The sequence below is a fragment of the Manis javanica genome, chromosome 9 (genome assembly GCF_040802235.1).
Source record: "Manis javanica isolate MJ-LG chromosome 9, MJ_LKY, whole genome shotgun sequence".
In the NCBI taxonomy this organism is placed as follows: domain Eukaryota; kingdom Metazoa; phylum Chordata; class Mammalia; order Pholidota; family Manidae; genus Manis; species Manis javanica.
Genome location: NC_133164.1, coordinates 27,949,570 through 27,970,996, shown reverse-complemented (window position 1 = coordinate 27,970,996; position 21,427 = coordinate 27,949,570). Strand labels below are relative to the sequence as shown.

The following is a 21,427-nucleotide window of genomic DNA, read 5'->3' as shown; positions in this document are numbered from 1 at the left end:
GATTATCTCTGAGATTCTTTTTAACTCTAAAATGCTAGGATTTTATTAAGTCCAAATTGAAAGAACTTCTGGAAAAAGAGGGTTTCAATCTTTTGTTTTATTTCCCTTAGTAAGGAGAAATGAAAAATTCCTAAGCCTATGGCCTAAGACAGCAATAGGAAAATTTTTTTCTGTAAAGGGGCAGATAGTAAATACTCCATGCCTGTGGGTTATAGGATACATGTTGCAAGTACTGAACCATTATAGCATGTAAGCAGCCCATAGACAAAACATAAACAGATCAGTGTGGTTGTACTATAAAAAAACTTTATTTCTGGACACTGAAATTTGAATTTCATATAATTTTCATATGCCATAAAACAGTTTATTTTTTTTAACCTTTTAAAAATGTAAAAACCATCCACAGCTCTCAGGCCATGCAAAAACAGGAGTTGGGCAGATCTGGTCCACAGACAACAGTTTGTTGTTCCCTGGTCTAGAATATATATTTTGATGAACAGGCTCATATCAGAAAGAAAAAAATATACTGGTATGTAACACAGATATAACTATTCAAAACATCCTTATGCTTATAACAATAAGCACTCTTAAATGATCTGACTTTTCTTTCTGCAGAGATAAACTCCTGATTTCTACTTCCCTAAAGTAAGATACAGGATAGGAGCAAATCTTTGCTCTTCCTTCAAAAACTAGAAAGCTGTGGAAGCAATTAAAGACTAGATGAACAAAAAATCCAGAGACAGAAGAGCAGTTCCAAGATGAGCTCTCACCATTGGCATTTTCTTTCATGGGGACATCTACAGAGTTTGGGTATAAGTGAGGACTGAGACTGGCTTAAACAGAGGAACTCTCTACTCAGAAACTAGAAACTAGTGGTGCTTTAGATATCTGTATGGATTAAAATGACAGACTAGAAATCTAGAAAAGCTCCAAATATGTGGCCAGTTTTCTCCATGGCACATCTGCTTAGTGATAAGACACTGAAGAAGGATAGGAAGCCTGGGTCAGTGGGGCAGAGTCAATTTCCCCTCGTATCCCAGGACCTAGCAGACAGACTCCCAGTGGAGGGAGTAATCTGCTTAATCCATGATCACACTGAGGTAGTCAATACCTCACCCTATCTGTCTACCAGAGCAAAGAGCAAACCTCTCTAGAAGAAAATAACATTGTCTGAAAGAAAATAACTGTTCTTTTATATACAATATTAGGGACATAATAAACATATTAAGAGACATTCAAAGAAGCAAAACAATAGGACACACAATCAAATGAAAACCAGACAATTAGGCAGACTCATAATAATCCAGATGTTGAAGTTAGGAGGCAAGGAGTTTAAATAGATGTAAAGATGAAAAACTGGATGAAATTATATAATTTTCAACAAAATCTATTTTTGAAAAAGCCAAGTAATATTCTGAAATATAAATTAAGAACTTGTCAGATGATATTAAGAACAGAATAGATCAGAGGAAAACAGGATTCATGGACTTGCTGACAGGCCCAGAAAAAATATCCAAATCCAACCAGAGAAAAAAGAATGGGATGAACAAAACAGAAAATGAGACACATGGGATACAGTCAAATGGCCTCATATTCATGTAATTGTAATCCAAGACAGAGAGACAAAAAAGAATGGAACAAAGTACTATGTGAAGAGGTAAGTAATGATAACTGTACAAAAGTAAGGAAAGAAATCAACTCAGATTCAAGAAACTCAGAGAAATCCCAAGCAGGAAAGTGTAAAAGAGAAAAAAAAAATAAAACAAAACCCAAAAAACACACCAAGCATAACAAATGTTAGGCACAACTTGCTGAAATAATGGATAAAGAGAAAATCTTCAAAGCAGCCAGAAAAAAACATACACTCAAAGGAACAACAATAATATTGATAGCTTTTATTCTTTGTGTTGGAAAGTGCTGGGGTGGCTGTACCTAGCAATCTAGAATAATATACCTATCAAAAATATCCTTTAAAAAATGAAGACAGAAATAAAGATATTTGTAGACCCACAGAAGCTAATGTAATTCATTGTCAGTATACCAATACTACAAGAAATACAAATGAAAGGCTTCTTTAGTAATTGCTATGTCAAAATTTTAAATAAAAAGACACAAAGTAAAAAGACTGGAGAAGATACTTTGAATATACTCACCAGCCTACCAAAAAAAACTGGGGTGGGTGTATTAAAATTGACAAAGTAATATTTAAGACTGGAATTATTATTAGAGATGAGAGAGCATTTTATAACACTAAAAGGGTTGATTTAATGAGAAAACATTACAATCCTAAATTTAAATGCATCTTATAACATATTTCAAAATATATGAAGCACACTTGAGAGAAGTAAAAGGAAAAAAGACAAATTGACAATTAAATGAACAGATTTTAACAAACCTCTCTCTGACAGAAAAAGTAGAAGACAAAAGAGCATGGGTATGGAAATACCTTAAAACATGATTAATCAACTTGACCTAATTGACATACACAGAAGACCACATCGAACAACCACAGAATGCAAAATCTTTTCTAATGTGCACAGAATATTTACCAAAATAGAAAACATGCTGGACCACAGACTAAGTCTCAACATAGTTCCAAGAACTGTGATTACAGAAAAATTAAACTAGAGAACAAAAAAGAAACTAAGAAATTCCCAAATGTTTGGAAATCTAAAAAAAAAAAACAGATTTCTCAATATTTAAACCTGTACATCAAAGAGCTCTGAAAGAAAATTATAATAGAAATTAGAAAACATTTTCAATTAAAGGAAAATGAAATATGACACATCAAAATTTGTGGAATGCAGCTATAGTAGTGCTTAGGCAAAATGTATATAGTTTTCTGCAAGTACATAAATGTATATGATGAAAAAATAAAGTTTAAAAGTAAGTGATCTAGGATTATAACCTAAGAAGCTAGGAAGAAAATAAGTTAAGGGTAAAGAATGTAAAAAGAAAGAAATAAAAGAAAAGGTATCAATGAAGTAGAAAGCAGACATTAAACAAAACATTCAAAGAGAAAAACGGGTTCTCTGAACATTAATAAATGTAATAAAACTCTAGCAAGACTATTCAGGAAAAAATGAAACCATATATTACCCATGTGAGAAATAAGAAAGGGAACATCACTATAGATTCTGTCCATACATTTCACAACTTAAATAAGGTGGATAAATTCTTTGAAAAATGTAACTTTTCAACAAGGAAAATATATCTGAATAATCCTTACATCTGTTAAAGAAAGTGAATCCCTAGTCAAAACTTTCCCACAAGAAAAACTCTAGATGCAGACGGCTTCACCAGTGAATTCCTCCAAACACTTAACAAATTCACTGGTACATTCTTTCAAATAATATCAATCTGAGACTAACTCTTTCTGACAATATGAAGAGGAAACATTTCCCAATCTATTTTATGAGACTAGCATAATTTTGGTACATACTCCATTATATGAAAAGGATATTCCAAAATAAAAAAAATTTCAGGTCAATTATCTCCCATGACCACAGAACCAAAAATACTATATAAGCAAAAAGTGGAAACAACCCAAATTCTAATCAAATGATGAATAAAAACAATGTGGTACATCCATAAAATGGGATGTTATTGAGCCATAAAAAAGAATGAAGCAGGCTGCTCCTTCTATTTGGGGACAGCCATTTTCTTTCAGATAATAAAATCTCTTGCATGGGAAAAAAAAAAAAGAATGAAGCAAATATCTGCAGAAAGTATACAAGTATATATTTGTATACTTTCTGAAAGTATATAAATCCACAAACATGGAAAATGGATTAGTGATGGAAAGAAGAGAAGTGACTATTAGTGGGTATGGGATTTCTCTTTTCAGATGAAGACAAGTGTTATGGTTTAACAACTTTGAGAATATACTAAAACCACTGATTTGTATACTTTCAGAAGTATTTTACGGTATGTGAATTACATCTCAATAAAAAAATGTGAGAAAAAACACTGATCTAAAAATTTCAATTTCTAGCAGCATATAAAAAGAATGATTAAAATACAAAATCAGACTGATGTAATTTAACATGATAACAGAATAAAGGAGGAAATATATGATAATTTCAATAGAAGGAGAAAAAGTATTTTATAAAATTCAGTAACCATGTGTGATCAAATATGTCTATAAACTGAGAGAAGAAATTATTTAATCTGATAGATTTTATACAAAATCATACAGCTAACATTATACTTAATTATACTCAGTGATGAAAAATCAAATACTTTGGCTAAGTATGGGGAAAAACACAAGGACATACACGATCATCACTTCTACTTAATACTGTAATGGAAGTCAGTAAGTCAAACAAAAGAAGTAAAAGTCATAATGGTTGAAAGAAAAAGTAAAGCATTTTTATTTGTAGATAACATAACTGTATTTATAGAAAATGCAAAATAATCTACAAATAAAGAATAAGTGAATTATCAAGGTCACTGGATACAATACCAATTTTTAAAAGTCAAGTAATTCATAAAACACCATGTGTAAACTGAAGTTTTGCTATAGAATCCAGACTTATTTCTCCTGTGTAATTAATGTAATAGTGCTCTCATCACTGTGTTCAAGCATCACTAAATAAATTAGGAAAGAATAGGAGTCTGATTACTAAGTAGAAAACTTTTATTTACTTAATCTAGACCAATAATTAGTAACAAGAAAAGAGATTTTTTTTTAACAGTTCAAGTTGATCTAGGGGAGAGGTCCAAACAGATTTTCTATATACAACTTCAGTCTCTTGATCTTATTTGGAAGTCTTCATATGAGGGGTAGGGGAGGGGAGCAAGGACTATAAATAAAGCTACCTTGGCAGTGGGCAGAGCAGCATAATAAAAAGAAAAAGAGAATGGGGGAAAGGGTAGGAGTAGAAAGTGAGGGGAGAAGGAGGCCCTGAAAAGTTACGACTTTGGACTGTGCTTCATTCAGATTTATACTCTAGGTACATACAGACTAAGTGGTCTAAGAAAACTCAAGCCATGAAACAACTCTGACACTTTCTGGTGACAATCTATTATTCATCCCAGGCCTCAGAGAGCCACCAACAAGGGCTATGAGAATTAGCAGTCAAATAACCAGGCATACAAAGGTACAAGACACCAAGAGGAAGAACTAGCAGAAACAGACAACAGAAGTGGGATTTGGAAAAGAAACAGCCAAGAAATAATGCATGATTAAGCCAGTTACCTCAATGGATAACTAGAGCATGATTCGGAGAACTCTGGTAGATGGTATAGAACATGGCTGTTATCTTAACTGAAGGATGAGAAAAATGAGGTATTTATCCACCAACTCATCTATCACTCATTGAAAGCCTTTCTGAAGGTACTAAGTCTAGCATTTTTGGTCTGCCCTACTCACTGGCTAAGTGTGTCTCCATGGCCAATAAGAAAGGCTCTCAGGCAGAAAGTAATAGATGAGAGTAGACTGATTGCCAAAGAGTCATGGCTAAGACCATAACATGTGCCACGATGCTCTTATTGAAAAGATAAATTAAATCTATGTCTCCTTCCTCAAGCTATCATCTTTCTTCTTTTCTTTTAAATACTCCATTCTCCATGTAATGTTAACTCACTATACCATTAAAATGTAACTTCTCTCTGTCTCTGGAAAAAGGAGGTGGGGGTGGGTAGGTGTTAAGTCATTACAATCTTTTAATGCCAACTTCAAGATGATGTCTCAGACTTCCATTCATCTGACTTACAGGAAAAGAGGCAGTTTGTAAATGACAGTATGTTCACAAACAGTCTTTGAATATACTGAACATAATGTATTTGAGTCAGGATTGAGAGACTAAACCCCAGCAGAACACTTTTCAAAATACAGGTCTAGGGATCAAGGGAAAGGTTTTGGCTACAAACCACAGACAAGGAAGTAAAAAACGATTAGCTAATAACTGAAATCACAAGACTGACTGAAATAACCAAGGAGGAAAATTTGAGAGACAGGTACCAAGAATGGACTCCTGAGAAACTAGTTCTTCCTACCTTACTTTCTAGAGGAAAGGCATGGTTATTCCTATACTTGAAATCTAGTCACTATTAGACCTATTACTCTTTCTTCATCTTTCCAACACCAAACTGTCCCTCAGGCTCATTCTATTTCATCTCTTCTCACTGCCTTTTCTCAAGGTTCATTATCATTTGTTTTAACTACTGCAATTACTTCTTTAAAGGTAGCCCTGCTTGGGGATCAGGGCCTTTTCATCCCCTATAACGTTACTAAAGATATTTTTATAAGTTGAAGTGTTTAGCTCTCTTGCTACTGTTCTCAAATAAAGCAATACCTGGAACATAATGACCTGGGCCTAACATACCTTTCTAGTCTCTTCTCTTACACCCCTGTTCTCATTCACCCAGTTTCCGACCCTTTAATTATTGCTGGTATTTGTGTTTTGTACTTCTTTGATTGATTTTACACCTGAATTCACAATGTACCTCCAGCAACTATCACTGTCTACTTCAGGAAACTACAGTCTGCAGTCCAAACCTAGCCTGCCACCTATTTTTGTAAACACAGCCATGCTCACCTGTTAATGCATTGTCTATGGCTGCTTTCAAGTTGTAACAACAGAGCTGAATAGCTGCAACAGAGACTCTACTGTCCAAACCCTATTTACTATCTGGCCCTTTACAGAGTAAGTTTGTTGACCCCTCACCCATGGGACAATATCAAGCAGTGTCATATACATGCAATTGGACTGCAAGAAGGAAATAGGAGAGAAATTGGGTTTGAAATAATATTTAAGGAAATAAAGACTAAAATGTGCCAAATTAAACAAAAACTAATATCACATAGATCTAAGAAGTTCAATGAACACCAAGGACAGGATAAATACACACCAAAAAAACATATCTGGGCACAGTACAATCAAATTACTAAAAATTAGAGATAAAGAGAAAAAGCTTAACAAGACAGAGAAGGAATTCTGGTTGCAGTATGGTGGCATAAACCCAAATATAGCCTATCTTACCCACTGTTTAAACTAAAAACTGTGGGCAAAATACAAAAAAGAAAGGAAAGAAAAAGTTAGCTAAGGACTTTTATAAAAGCAAACAGCAGACTGTGGAGGGGTTTCAAACTTGGAAAAATGACCCACAGGAGAGTGAGCACCCCAGAGGAGTTATGTTTTTCTTGTTTCTCTAATAGCTTTACCTGAAGACCAGGAAGCAATCACTGCCTGTAGATCAACAATCCGGAAGTTAAACCTCCAAGAGAAACCCTATCTTTTTAGCCAAAGAAATTGCAGAAGGGGATCCTGAATGCTAGAGAATGTGGAGGAAATTCTGGAAAGGAGAAAGATGGAGAAAGAGATTCTCTAATTCTGTCTACAAACCCACACAATTCTCGACCTTTCTCTGCAGTTGCACAGCTATGGAACAGACCCATACCAATACAGCAAGGCTCTGAGACTTGAACTGAGATTTCAACCACCACCCACAGAAGGCAAGAATCCGAACCTAAATAGGTTGATAGTGTGCTAAAAGAAGCAAGAAAAAAAAATCAACATTCACCAGAGAACTTTAAAAAGCTTCAGAGTTTACAAACATTAACATTCACAATTCCAAGATATAATCTAAAATTCTCACAATGCAAAAAGTAAGAAAGATGCAATCAATTTCCAGGGAAGAAATGATTAACATGTGCCAATGGTTAGAGATACAGACGTTATAATCACCAATACCTTTAAAGCAACTACTATAAATATGCTCCATCAAGTAAAGGCAAACACACTTGAATTAAATGGAAAAATGCTCTCAGAAAATAGAGAAATTATTTTTAAAATGAACAAATGTAAATTTTAAAACTAAACAATATGTAAAATAAAAAAATTCACTGGATGGACTCAGTAAGAGGATGGAGATGACAAAGAAGAGTCTGTGAACTTGAACATGGATTAATAAAAATTATACACTCTAAAGAACACAGAGAAAAAAGATTACTGAAAGGAAAAATGAAGAGGCAGAGATGTGTAGGACAATCTCAAAAGTTTTACTGTTTACATCATTGGAATTTGGAAGGAAAAAAGAAAGAAACTAGGGCACAGTATTTAAAGAAACAACGGCACCCCAAATTTGGTGAAAGACAAATTTACAGAAATAAGAAGTTCCACATTCTCCAAAAAGGATAAACTCAAAGAAAATAATGACTAGACACATCAAATCAAATTGCTGAAAAACAAAAACAGAAAAAATTCTTGAAAGCAGATAAAACTGACATGCTACATAGAGAGGAACAAGATTCAGATTACCAAAAGTTTCTTGCAAGTAATCAAAATGGTGAAAAGACAGTGAAAGAACATCATTAAAATGCTAAAAGAAGCCAAGTATCTATCAGATGCTCTCTATATCCACCTAAAATATCTGTCAGGAATAAATGCAAAATAAAGACATTGTCAAATGAAGAAAAACAAAGAGAGTTTATCTACAGAAGACTGCTCTATAAGAAATGTAAAGTTAAGTACTTAAGGCTGAAAGGAAATGTAGCGTCTTCAAGAATGCAGGAAAACAGACAAAATGTATTAAGTAAGCATAAAATATTTTTCTCCTCTAAGTTCTTTAAAATATGTATGATTACTGACAGCCAAAACTATAATGTATGGTGAAGTTTTGAAAGAATGCAGCTATGACATATATGATAACTATAACATGAAGTTCTAGGGGGAAGGGGTATGAGCAGAGGGGAAAAAAAGTTCTATATGGTTACAAGGTTTCTCTATTTTAAGTGAAGCAATGTAATAACTCTAAGGCTGTGAAAGGTTATGTATGTACTCTGTAATTTCCAGCATCAAAACACAAAAAGATGAAGCCATAAAGGTCAACAGATATATTAAAATGGAATAAAGAGTAATACAAAAGAAGGCCAAAAAAGAGGGAGAGGAATGAAAAACAAAGAGATAAAGAGAAGACAATAAAATGGTAGAGCTAAAGTCAACCATACCAATAATTAATTACATTAAATACTAAGGATCTAAACTCTCCAAATAGAAGGCAAAGATTGATAAAATGGATTTAAGAAAAAAAAAAAGGCAAAATACTACACATGCTGCCCAAAGGAGAGAACTTTAAATAAAAAATACAGATACATCAGAAGTAAATGGATAGAAAAAAACTTACTATGCAAACAGTAAGCATAAGAAGGCTGGAAGAGCTATTTTAACATCAGATAAAGTAAGCTCAAGACAAAGGGTATTATTGGAGATAAAGAGAGCTTTGTCATATGAAATAAAAGAATAATTCATCAGGAAGTTTTAACAATTATTCATGTATATGTACCTAACATCAAAGACCCAAATTACAGGAAGCAAAAACTGACAAATTTAAAGGGACAAATACAAATCCACAGTTAGAGTAGTATATATTTAGTACCCCTCTCTCAGCAACTGATAGAACAAGACAATAAATGAATACAGACAAAAAAGATCCAAATTAACACTATCAACCAACTTTAACTAACAACTATAGAACTGTACATGCACAAATGGCAGAACACATATAGTTTTCAAGTGTATGTGGTACAATAACCAAGGCAGAACATTTCCTGGCAGACCATATGCATTAAAGCATTATCTCAATAAATTTTAAAAGACTGAAATAATATAAAATGTGCATTGAAAGCAATAATAATATATATAAGAAAATATCAAGTAACTGAAGGCTAACAAATAATTCTAAATAAAGTATGGATCAAAGATGAAACTACAAAGAAAATTAGAAAATACTTAAAATTAAGTGACAAAGATTATACAGAATGTTAAAATTTGTGGGATGCAAAGCAGTGCTTAAATGAAAATTCATAGCTTTGTTGGAAAGGAAAATCTAAAATCAATGACTTAAGATTCCACCTTAAGAAACTAGAGAAAAGAGCAAAGTAAACTCAAAGTATAAATATTATAAAGTAGAAATATTATAATGATGAAAGAAAGGTCAATAAATTAGAAAACAGATCAATAATGGAGAAAATTAACAAAGCCAAAAGTTGGTTCTTTGATAAATGAAATCGACCAACTTCTACCTAAACTGTTCAAGTTAAAAAGAGAAAACCCCAACATTATGAATGAAAAAAGAGTTACCACCACAGATTCCACAGATATTAAAGGATAATAAAAGAATGCTATGAACAATTTTGTGCCAAAAATTTCAACAATGTAGATGGAATGGATAAACTCCTCCAAAAAAATACAAGTTACCAAAACTGACATGAGAACTTAAAAAAAAAAATAGGGTCTGAATATCCATACATCTATTAAAACAAATAAATTTGTCAAAAGCTTACCCAAAAGAAAATTCCAGATACTATCAAATATTCAAGTACAAATAAGACTAATCTCATGCAAACTTTTTTAAAATACAGGAGAACATATTACCACCCAACTCACTCTATGAGACAAAGACAACTATAATAAAGACCTGACAAATATATTACCAAAAAAAAAAAAAAAAGATTACAAATCAATATTATTCATGAGTATAAACCTGAAAATTCTTAACAAAATACTAGCAAATCAAGTTAAACAATATGTCACATATGAGAAGGTTTTATCCCAGGAATAAAAAGTTGGCTTAGTATTTTTTAAATCTCATTAATTTAATTTTTCCTTTTATTATCTTAATATATGATTATTTCAATAAATGCAGAAAGAGCATTTGGCAAAATTGAATACACATATATGATAAAAACTATTAGCAAAGTAGGAATAGTAAAGAACTTCCTCAAATTGGCAAAGGCCATCAAAACACCTACAGCTAATATCATACTTTATATTGAAAGACTAATTTGTAATTGTTTACTCCTACATAAAGGTGGGGGGTATCTGGAGATCAGAAAGAATGATGATTATATAGAACAACCCAGAGAATCTATAAAACAGCAATTAAAATTAATCCACAGCATTCAGTAGAGTCCACCTACTACACGACTAGGATTCACTTGCTTCAAAAAAATTCTGGAAAAAGTTCCTCTAGAATTCTGGTTAATATAATTTCCTGGAAAAAATTCCAGGGGAAGTAAAGTATGACAAACTACAGCCCCTGCCACTGGTTTCAGATGGTTTCAAGGCCAAAACTTGGAGTGATAACCTCTTCTCTACTATCCAGTGTAGATCCCTTCATCTGTAGCTAGCATTTGTTGGTCCAGGTGGCTGATCTCATGAAGGGGTCATCAGGCCTTCCTCATGTTCAGTTACCATGAAAATTACCAAGTACCAAGAGACATCTAGTAGATCACCTGTGTGGTAAACCTTCATGCTCCATTATGTAAGAGTAATGCTACCTCCTCGAGATCAGGTATGTTAACCCTGTCAAAAGGTGATTCCTTGCTTAGGAAAAGGAGCGCCAAGGGCCAGCAGTAGCTGTGCCTTAAAGTGTAACAGGACTCTGTAGTGTCTTCTCTTGGAAATGTTCCCCTCCTGAGAACCAGGATCTTTTAGACCATAGTGCTCAGAGCTACAGAAAAGGGAAACCTAAATTCTCCAGCGGATCACTGAGAGTGATGCTAAGTGGAGCCACTCCTATTTCCACGTGTTCTTCCTACTGGCAACACTGGACAATGGGCCCTTATACTTGCAGGGTATCATGTCCATCAGTTGTACTTTGCTTACCCGGTCAGCATATTCTGTGTAGTGTGGCACATGATGGGAAACGGATTCCACACATCCTTCTTTGCTAAAACATGGGTCCCTTACTCTGAAATAATGTCCTGTGGGAACTTGCACTGATAGATCACTCTGGAAGCCCTAAAATAATGGTACTGGCTGAGCGCTGCAAGCTGAAAAGGCTAACTCATACTTTGAGTAGGTGTCAAATCCAGTCAAAATGAATCACTGTCCTTTTAGGACATAAGGACTGGCTAATCCCTTTGAAGGATGTGAGTCTCTGCTACTGTTAGGCTGGATATTCAACAGGTCAGCTTTTAGGTCAGCACTGATAAACAGAAGTACATTATTGGGCCCTTGCATAGACATCATCAGTAATTTCACAATACTTGTAGGTCAAAAGAAATACCAAACAGTAGTATTTATTAAGTAGTTAGAGTCAAATAATTGGTAAGAATTTAATCCAAACAACATAGTAGCTATTTGAAAAATACTCCATACATAAAAAACACATAAATAGAAAAATATTTTTATTTATTTCTTAACCACAATTACTTAAAAAAAGGAAATGAGCACAACTTCTCAAACTTGGAATCAGATTGAACATGCCAACCTTTCCTGTTACAAACTGATTTCTGTGCAGTACCTGATTTGTATCACAGCAACTCCAAAAACCCAATTTTGAAAAATTAGATCATTAGCGTGATATAATGTCAAAACTCTGAACTACCATAAGCTAGTAGTTTGTAACAGACATTTTGTTTCCTTTGAAATTTCGAAACATCCCACAGTATTCCTATGAGTGTGTGTGTGTGTGTGTGTGTGTGCATGCCCTGAGCACATACACCCACACATGTGTAAACACACATATTCCCTTTCCCCCACTTAGCAGGCCCAGCACCTCCCAGTAGGTTTTATAGTGACATAACTCTAGTTATTGATTTAGTGATAACCAACAGGGGAGAGAAGAGTACATAGGTGTAGTAGGAGCAGCATGGTCTTCAAACTACCCTCTAGCCACTTCTGCAGCCCCAGAGGACTCAGGCGTAAGTAGAGTTTCAAGGGGTTTCAAAGTTTTCAAGGGAATCAATTCAGATGTCCTATCCTAAGAGTCCCATTCATTTCTGACTTAAGCACAGACACTGGTATAGCTGACTTGCTGAGTATTCAACCCACCCTGGAGCTGTTAACCTTCAAATTAGGTCTTGGGCCTAACTCATAGCTTTTCCTTTCTTCGTTTGGCAGAAGAAGATGACTTTCTTCCGATGATGCTAAAGAAATCACTTCATTTTCTCATTCTGCCCCCAACACCTTCAGCTTTTCATTGTCTTTCTCTAATCTATCAATGTTATTTACCAACAGCCATCCGATTACACTGCCTTTATAATTAATAACTTCCCTGAATCTCTCAAAAGTTTAAAATATCATACCCATCAGTGCATTCCCTTCTACAGGAATCCCTCTAATATACCAATGAAAGTTTTAACAGTTGCACAGCTATAGTGCACGCTGAGAGTTATCAGTGTCAGTGCTCCATCTACAACCAGTACTGGGGTTCTCACTGTCAGCCAGCCAGTAGATAATCTTGCTCAAATATCCCATTTTACAGTCTATTTCCTCAGACCACTCCTGGCACCACAACTGTCTTGGAGAAGGCTTCCCAGGAAAAACTGACATTGGTACACTGTAAGTATACTGGGGATTACCCCCCAGATTAACAACTACAGCAGAGTGAAGGAAGTAAGACTGAGCTGACAAAGGAGTTGAATTGCAATGAAGTCATAGTGAGGCCTCAGCCAGTACCATGGGGAGCCCTGGAGTTGGGATATATCTTCAAAGTTGTCCTATCTCAGGAAAAAAGGGCCAGGCATTCTACCCTGCCAGGGAATAGGAAGTACATGAAGGCTGACCCTGAAGAAGAGGCAGGACTTTAAGGGAAACAGCTCTGTAGGCATTAGTTGGCTACAATCAGTGTTAGCTGCCAATATGTCCAACAGGGGAACTTATACCTGAACAAAGGCATCTGGGTGATGAGCTACAGCACCCACCATACCACTATTAGACTATTACACCAATTTGGCTAGTGAGGGGAGACAATTAAGCATTTAGCCTGCTTTCTTAGGAATTACGGTTCAACACCAGTTAATGAGGGAAACTCTTCTTTGCAGAACAGCACCAGTTAATAAATATAGAATAACAGAATTATAAAAATAATCACTTTGAAACCCCTACTGAACTAATTGACTCAGACAAGGATTATCAAAGGACGCTAAAATCATTAGGTGAAAAATACTCACAGTGTGCTGAAGTTATTACCCATGATTACCTGCTTATTGCAAAATGGATAAAGCATACATTTACAGAGAAGAGCTCTTATGGGTACCATCTTTACCTGAGTAATTAGACTGAGCATTATTAAACAGTGAGACAACCTGAAAACCTCTGGGTGGGAAGCAACATGCTGTACTCAGCAGTATATACAAAATATTTTTGCTAAAAAATGTTTAACCAAAATCTAATGAAGCTTCAAAGTCCAACTTCTGTTTAAGGAAATACAGGCATAGAAGACATGGACATTTACAACACCTAGGGTCCTGTTCATAAGGAGCTACATTTCCACTGTATAACAGGTAAAAATATCAGTGACAGAAAAATGACCTGTGGTGGCCAGGGATTAAGGGTAGAAGGAGGGAATTAACTGAAAGAAACTTTTTGGAAAGATGGTAATGTTCTATACTTGACTGATGATAGTTTAAAACTCTTTAAATACACAATTAAAAATTATGAATTATTATATGTAAATTAAACCTCAACCCGAACCCTCTCCAAAAAGCCTGAAAATTTGAATTGAAAAGTGAGACTATTCTGACTATTCTGTTGCATTTTTAAACACACATCTTAAAATGCAAAAGTATCTTTCAATTAATATTATTATTTTCTTTTAAAGCCCAATGGCAAGATTTCCTCTTACGCTGAGCTAGGAGACTAATTCACTTCATATTTCTACCTCCCACTATGCCAACAGCAGATTTTACTTTAGCGTGTGTTTATAGGGTCCAATTAATGTAATAGCTATAGAAGCAAATTACTACCTACCCACAAATACAGATAGATGAACACACTGAATCCCACAATACTTTCTAAAATACTCCAACAATAATGTCTCTTCATAGCCTAAAACCATCAGTGTGTAGTGAATAAAATCTAATTCTTACCTTGCTGTTCAAGTTGCCCTAACTTCTGGTCAGTGTCCATTTCCAGACTGAATTTCCACTACTCTTCCTCCTAACACCTACCTTCTAGCACTAATGGAGTTCCTACTACCAACTGTGCTTTCTCACCTCTTGCTCATGCTTTTGCACCAGCTCATAATGCTACCCCTTTGCCGTAACAGGCTATGATTTCTTAGTCATTTCATTTAAACTTTTATAAGTACCTGTCTTTGTGTGTTTTACTCCTGTCTGGACAATAAACTCAAGTGTAGCAACTCTGACTAGAAAATCTTTACAGGGCCCACTGTTAGTGACAAGTAGTTTCTCTGAACCATAACCTCTTACAACCTAAATCTCATACATCTTCAAGTTGGGCTCAAGTACCATTCCTAACACAAAAGAGATAAAACAGCTGAAGGAACTATATGTTTAGCTTAGAGAATAAGAGCAATTCCCCATTTTAACCAATCTCCTCTACTGTTTCCACTGTAGTTGTTCTTCTACCAGTTCATCCCAGTAACTTGGACTCCCCATTACCACCCAGTCTATCAATTCCAGCCTGGCATCACTTTCCTTTTTATCATATGGTCAGTAGTTGTTACCAAAAACCTTCACTTTCTCTTTTTGACTTCCAGTCACACTTCAACCTTGAATCAACTAGCAGTTCTTTCCATTTCTCTTTCAAGTGGAAAAACTTAATATCATGCTGATTGGACTTTTAAATATGTGATTTTAGTAACAAGAGCAACAACAGTTAACATGTAGTCAGCAGTTTTGATATACAGATACAATGTCCTTCCAATAATTCTGTAAGGTTATCAGTAAAGAAACACACCAAAAAAAAAAGATATGCTAATTAACTTACCCAACTTAAGATAGAAAAGGCAGAAGTGGAATTTGAACTAAGGGAGAGCAGATGTGAATTCCAGAGCCACTTTAGCTACTACACTATGGTTCTCCCCAAGTGAAATGCTATACTGCCATTCACACTCAGGATTGAACAACCATTCCTTTATTCATTTCCTGTCCAATCCCTTTCCCCAAGAGAATGTTCCAATTTTGATTGGTTCATTCACACAAAAATATATTTATTCAGTGACTGAATAAATGAAATAGTTATTCCCACATTCAACCACTGTGACCAAATATAAAAGAGTAAGTCATGATCTTTGCCTTCTCCTTAAACCCCAAACTCCATTTGCCCCCTTACTCTTAGCAGAAGTCAACATCTAGTATTGAATAGCACTTAATGTAACAAGCGCTTCACATGTATGGATTCATTTAACCTATAAAACAATTGTTATATTATTTCCCTCCCCATTCTACATATAAAAAAACTGAGGCATAAACAAAAGCAATAGTAAGCAAGTTGGACTACCTCAATTTAAAAAGCTTCTGCACAGCAAAGGAAACCATCAAAAAAATGAAAAGGCAACCTGCAAAATGGGAGAAAATATTTGCAAACTATATATCTGATATAGAGTTAATACTCAAAAATATATAAGCAACTCAGACAACTCAACAGAAAAAAAGTCCAATTAGGAAGTGGACAGAAAGCATGAGTAGGTAGACATTTTCCAAAGAAGACATACAGATGGTTAACAGGTATGTGAAAGAGATATCAACATCATTGATCATTAGGGAGATGCAAATCAAAACCACAAGAAATATCACTTCACACCTGTTAGATTGGCTAATATCTAAAAGACAAGAATTAACAAGTGTTGGCAAGGATATGAACAAAAGGGAACCCTCATGCACTGCTGGGGGAATGTAAATGGTGCAACCACTATGGGAAGCAGTATGCAGGTTCCTCAAAAAATTAAAAGCAGAACTACCATATGAATCCACAATTCCACTTTGGGGTATTTACCCAAAGGAAACAGAAACACCTACTCAAAAAGGAATCTGCATCGCATAACCACTGCAGCATTTACAATAGCCAAGACATGGAAACAACCTAAGTGTGCACTGATGGATAAGTGAACAAAGAAAGTGTTACACACACACATACAGACACACAAATATTATTCAGCTATAAAAAAGGAAATCTTGCCCTTTATGACACCATGATGGCTCTTGAGGGCATTAAGCTCTATGAAATAAGCCAGACAAAGAAAGACAAAGACCAACAATCTCACTTACATGTGAAATCTAAAAAAAAAAAAAAAAAAAAAAACAAAAAATGAACTCAGAGATACAGAGTATAGATAGTTGCTTGCTAGAGGCAAGGGTGGGTATGGGCAAAATGGATGAAGGGGGTCAAAAGGTACAAATTTCCAGTTATAAAATAGTAAGTCAGGGGGATATAATGCACAGTATGGTCACTATAGTTAATGTATTGTATATTTGGAAGTTTCTAAGAGTAAATCTTAAATGCTCTCATCACAAGAAAAAAGTTGAAACTGTGTGGTCATGGATGTTAAATAAACACTGTGCTGATCATTTCATAATATTCAAAAATGGAATTACTATACCTGAAATTAATATAATTTTATATGCCAATTACATCTCAAAAAACAAATTAAAAAAAAAACTGAGGCATAGAAATTATGTAATGTACCCAATGTCATACAACCAGAAAGTTGCAGAACCAGGTATTAAAACCAGTCTAGCTTCAGAGTCCAATGCCATTAAAGTCATTGTCTCTACTAGGCTTGCATGTCTCTTCTCTATCATACACCTAAAATATGATCAACAGCAAGTAATTCACTCAACACTGAATAATAACTCATTCACCTTTTTTTGTTCCTTGACACAAGCTTGTTCCCACCTTGGAGCCTTTGTAATGTCCTAACACACTCGTCCTCTAGATCTGCTTTCCCATCATTTATGATTCAACTTAAATGTCACCTCCCAAAGATGTCCTGACTACCCTACCTAAAATAAACCCCCACTACAAATCTATCACATGAAATTGGTTTTATTTCCTTCATACTTAGTTATGACTACTGAAATTAACAGTTGTTTATTTCTCCTCACTACAGTGGAAGTTCCAAGAGAGTAGAGACCTTGTCTGTCTTGCTCACTGCTACATCATCAGCACCTAAAACAGTGCCTGGCACACAGCCGGCTCTTGATATTTACAGAATGGATGCCGAAAATTGTGCTAGACATTAGAATCAACAAAATTAATAGGGTATAGTTCTTACCCTCAACAAAATCCAAATTTTTCATATTTACAAATACTTACCTCTATTCCTTCTACATTAAAGGAAGACTAGCTCCTAACCTTTTTCAATGGCTAACCTCTCTACCTCCCTCAGATCTAACCTTTGACCTCTCCCCATCAGTTGCCCCCTCTCACTTGTTTAATTTCACCTTATCCACTTACTGAATATTTTCCACCCTCCCTCCCATATGCAAATATCATTCCCTCAACCCTGCATCTCCGTGTTACCCCAATATCTTCCCCTGATTCCTCACATCTATCTACTATGACCACTTCCTCAAAAGTTATCAGTGACCTGCAAAGAATTCTCAGATTCTTCGACATTTAACACTGCTGAGGACTTCAATCTATTTTCTTAGGACCAGAGGTGCTACTGTCTCATGGTTCTCTTCCTAATTTTCTTTTTTTCACCTTCCTTCATTGTCTCCTTTCTCTCCTACCTTTAAACACAAAACTCACTAAAATTTCATCCTCTATTCTTGCTCCATTCCATCTCTGAAGAATCTCATCTTCTCCTCTAACTTGACTAGTGCCCCTATAAATATATCATTCATTCAGAACCTAAATCCCAGCTCCATATTCCCTATCATATTTAATAAGAAATGTGACTGAATTATTAAGCAAAGCCTCAATGAAAAATAGTTAAAAGCTAAGACTTAGAAAAAATAATGTAAATAAACAATAATATTCTGAGCAAGCACTACAAGGCAATATTATATGACTTAAGACTGGTTTCCATGAGTACTTCTTGAAATATTTAAACTAATTCCTCATTAATTTTAATTGAAAGTTTGTACAATAATGGACCAAAGACTAAAAACTATTCACAAATTTTATATATGTGGCTGACCTATATTAATGTCTAAAACTGTTAATACAGTTCTAGATACATAGAAATTGTGTTTTTACATAATTGTAGTAGAAGATTCTTAAAATAGGTATATACCAGTCACAAGTCTGGAAACAACATACAAAATAAGCACAAGTTCTTATAGAGGGATTTCTAAAGCTGTACCTACAGTGCCATAATTTAGAGACTCACCATTCAAAATCACATCTAATTATCAAAGCAAACTGTCTAATGAGGTTTTGTGCTATTTTGAAAACATTAGCAAGAAAGAGACTTGTACCATTGTGGCCCTCTGTTTAGAGAGCAAAAGGTAGTTACCCATACTTACATCCACATGATAAAACTACTCATGTGCCCAATCCTGTAAACAATTATAGACAACACAAGACTGGTTTACCCCAAAAAAGTGTGAACAAACTCCATCTTTCCAACTTTCTACAATGAATAACAGCCACAAGACTTAATGGTAAACTACAAACGCCTGATTTACAGACTAGCCACCTTCCTAATGGGAGAAAATGACAACTGATTATTGCCTAACAAACAGCACATTCAATAAACACAGTAAACTGTGTAACTTATTTGATAAAATCCTACTATGCTTTCCCCTTGTACTGCAAGAAGCTGTGAGAAAAAGATGAAGGCAACTCCCAATAACCACTGTCCAAGCCAACCTAGTGAAACAAGTCAATCACCATCCTTCAGCCCTGAAGGATGTAGGGCATGTAGGGGCATGGAAAAGAAACAAAAGGAGAACCCTTAGCAAAAAGACACCCACATTTTAAGAAAAAGAAAATGAAAGTGACATAACATTTCATACATAAAGGAAGCTGAAGGTGCAGCACAGACTGGGAAGAGATTTAGGAGCTATTCAAATTTTCTAGTTGGTGGCAATTGAAAGCTGTACCAACTGTCATATTTTGAAGTTCTTCAGCTTTCCCCTTTTCCCCACAAAACCCCTTCTACTTTAAAGCCTAGAAGTGGCAGAGGAAATAGAACAGAAGATGAAGGGAAATGGCTGATGGGACATTAGAACACAAGAGCAGCTGCAACCACATCTCTAACAGAAGACCAAGAGGTCCAGTTACCAAAGTACAGCCCTAAAAATCTGTATCAGACACCTCTCACATCCACATAAATCTCCATCTGCATCCCTTTTGCACAGATCTCCAAAATTAAAACTCCATGCCTTATCAGTCTGATTACCTAAAACTCATTCTATATGTGTATGTGTGTGTGTATGTACATATATACATACATGACACTATTCTTAATCTATACCATTGCTCCCCTTAGTGAAGGCTTATTTTTTTAAGTTAAGTGGAAAAGGGAGGATGGAATGTCATTGGGGGGTTAGGGGGTGTGAGAAATATGTGGCAATACCATTGCGGCAGAGACACTGAAAACGCCACTTTCCTCACCACTCTTGCAAATTCCCTTCGTCCATTACTGCCGTACCTTAGACCCATCCCTCCTGCTTTCTCAACAATACACACACGTGTCATAACCGCCCCGCGCCATCACCTTTCCTAGCATCACACGCTACGCTCCCACGGTCACTAACCCTCCACAAAGACAGTGACACGTGGTTAGAGCAGAAATTGCTGCCACCGCACCCTCCTATCTGAGTAAGTGCTTCGACCATCCAGCATCAAGCGCTCCCTCAGACAGCTCAGTAAATACGTACGTAGCACACACACACACACACACACACGGACGCACATGAGGCATGTGGCGCAAGGGCACCGGGAGACGCACCTGGAGGCCGGGTGTCCAGCGCTGCTGCCCCCCTGGTCCCTGTCACTGAGCGCAGCTGTGTAAATCCTCCGGTAGCGGTCGGCCAGGGCCCGGCCTGACAGCAGCAGCTGGTAGTGACCCCGGGAGTCCGCGGCCGCCAGCCCCAGCCCCGCGGCAGCCACGGAGCCCTCAGGAACCGGCATGAACAGCGCCCCCGCCGCCGGGGAGGAAGAGATAGTGGCGGCTGGGAAGAATCCTTCGCCGCCGGGCCCCGAGGAGGCGGCGGCGGGGGAGGCAGTCGCAGCGCACATCATCATCCTCGCCGCCGCCGCCGCCTCGTCCCCGCGGGCCGGGCAGGCAGACACGCGCGCGCACACAGCCCTTTTCCGACAACGGCTTCGGTGGCGGCCTCTCACGCCCGCAGCAGGGAGACTACAAAGACAGCGATCTCCTCCTCCTCCTTCTCCTTCTCCTCCTCCCCCCCGCACCGCCCTCGCCACTACTGGGGCCGCTCATCTAACCCCACCACCCCGAGTGTGTGAGGAGGAGGCGGTGCCGCCGCCGCCGCCGCCGCCACCGCTGCCAACGCCGGGGCTGCCCGCAATGGGAAGCTGCTGGCCGCACTGGGCATGCGCCACTGTCCGCACATGCTCAGTAACTCCAGCCCCTCTCCTCCGCCCCATCCTTCCCCCACCCGCTCGGCCACCACTCCCTCCGCCCCAGGGCTTTGGGTGTGGGTGGGGCAGTGGAGGCGTGCGGAATCCAAAAGAAATCCACTTCTCCGAGTCTTACTAGCAGCTTAAGGAAGAGTAAGCAGAGTGCTGGGAAGGCTGTCAGCTACCGGCAATGG

At 36.7% G+C, this 21,427-nt stretch overlaps 1 protein-coding gene across 15 annotated transcripts in view; it reads right to left on the bottom strand.

Moving 5' to 3' along the window:
* MYCBP2 (MYC binding protein 2) overlaps positions 1-21,184 on the bottom strand; it is a 241,384-nt gene extending 220,200 nt beyond the window's left edge. For 13 of the 15 annotated variants that reach the window (XM_073212475.1, XM_073212476.1, XM_073212480.1 and 10 more), the window contains exon 1: positions 20,599-21,184. In XM_073212475.1, coding sequence (XP_073068576.1) covers positions 20,599-20,894 — 296 coding nt within the window. In that variant the 5' untranslated portion in view covers positions 20,895-21,184. The remainder of the gene's footprint in view (positions 1-20,598) is intronic. The other 2 variants (XM_073212486.1, XM_037010295.2) reach the window with 1 other exon arrangement.
* Positions 21,185-21,427: the final 243 nt, after the last annotated feature.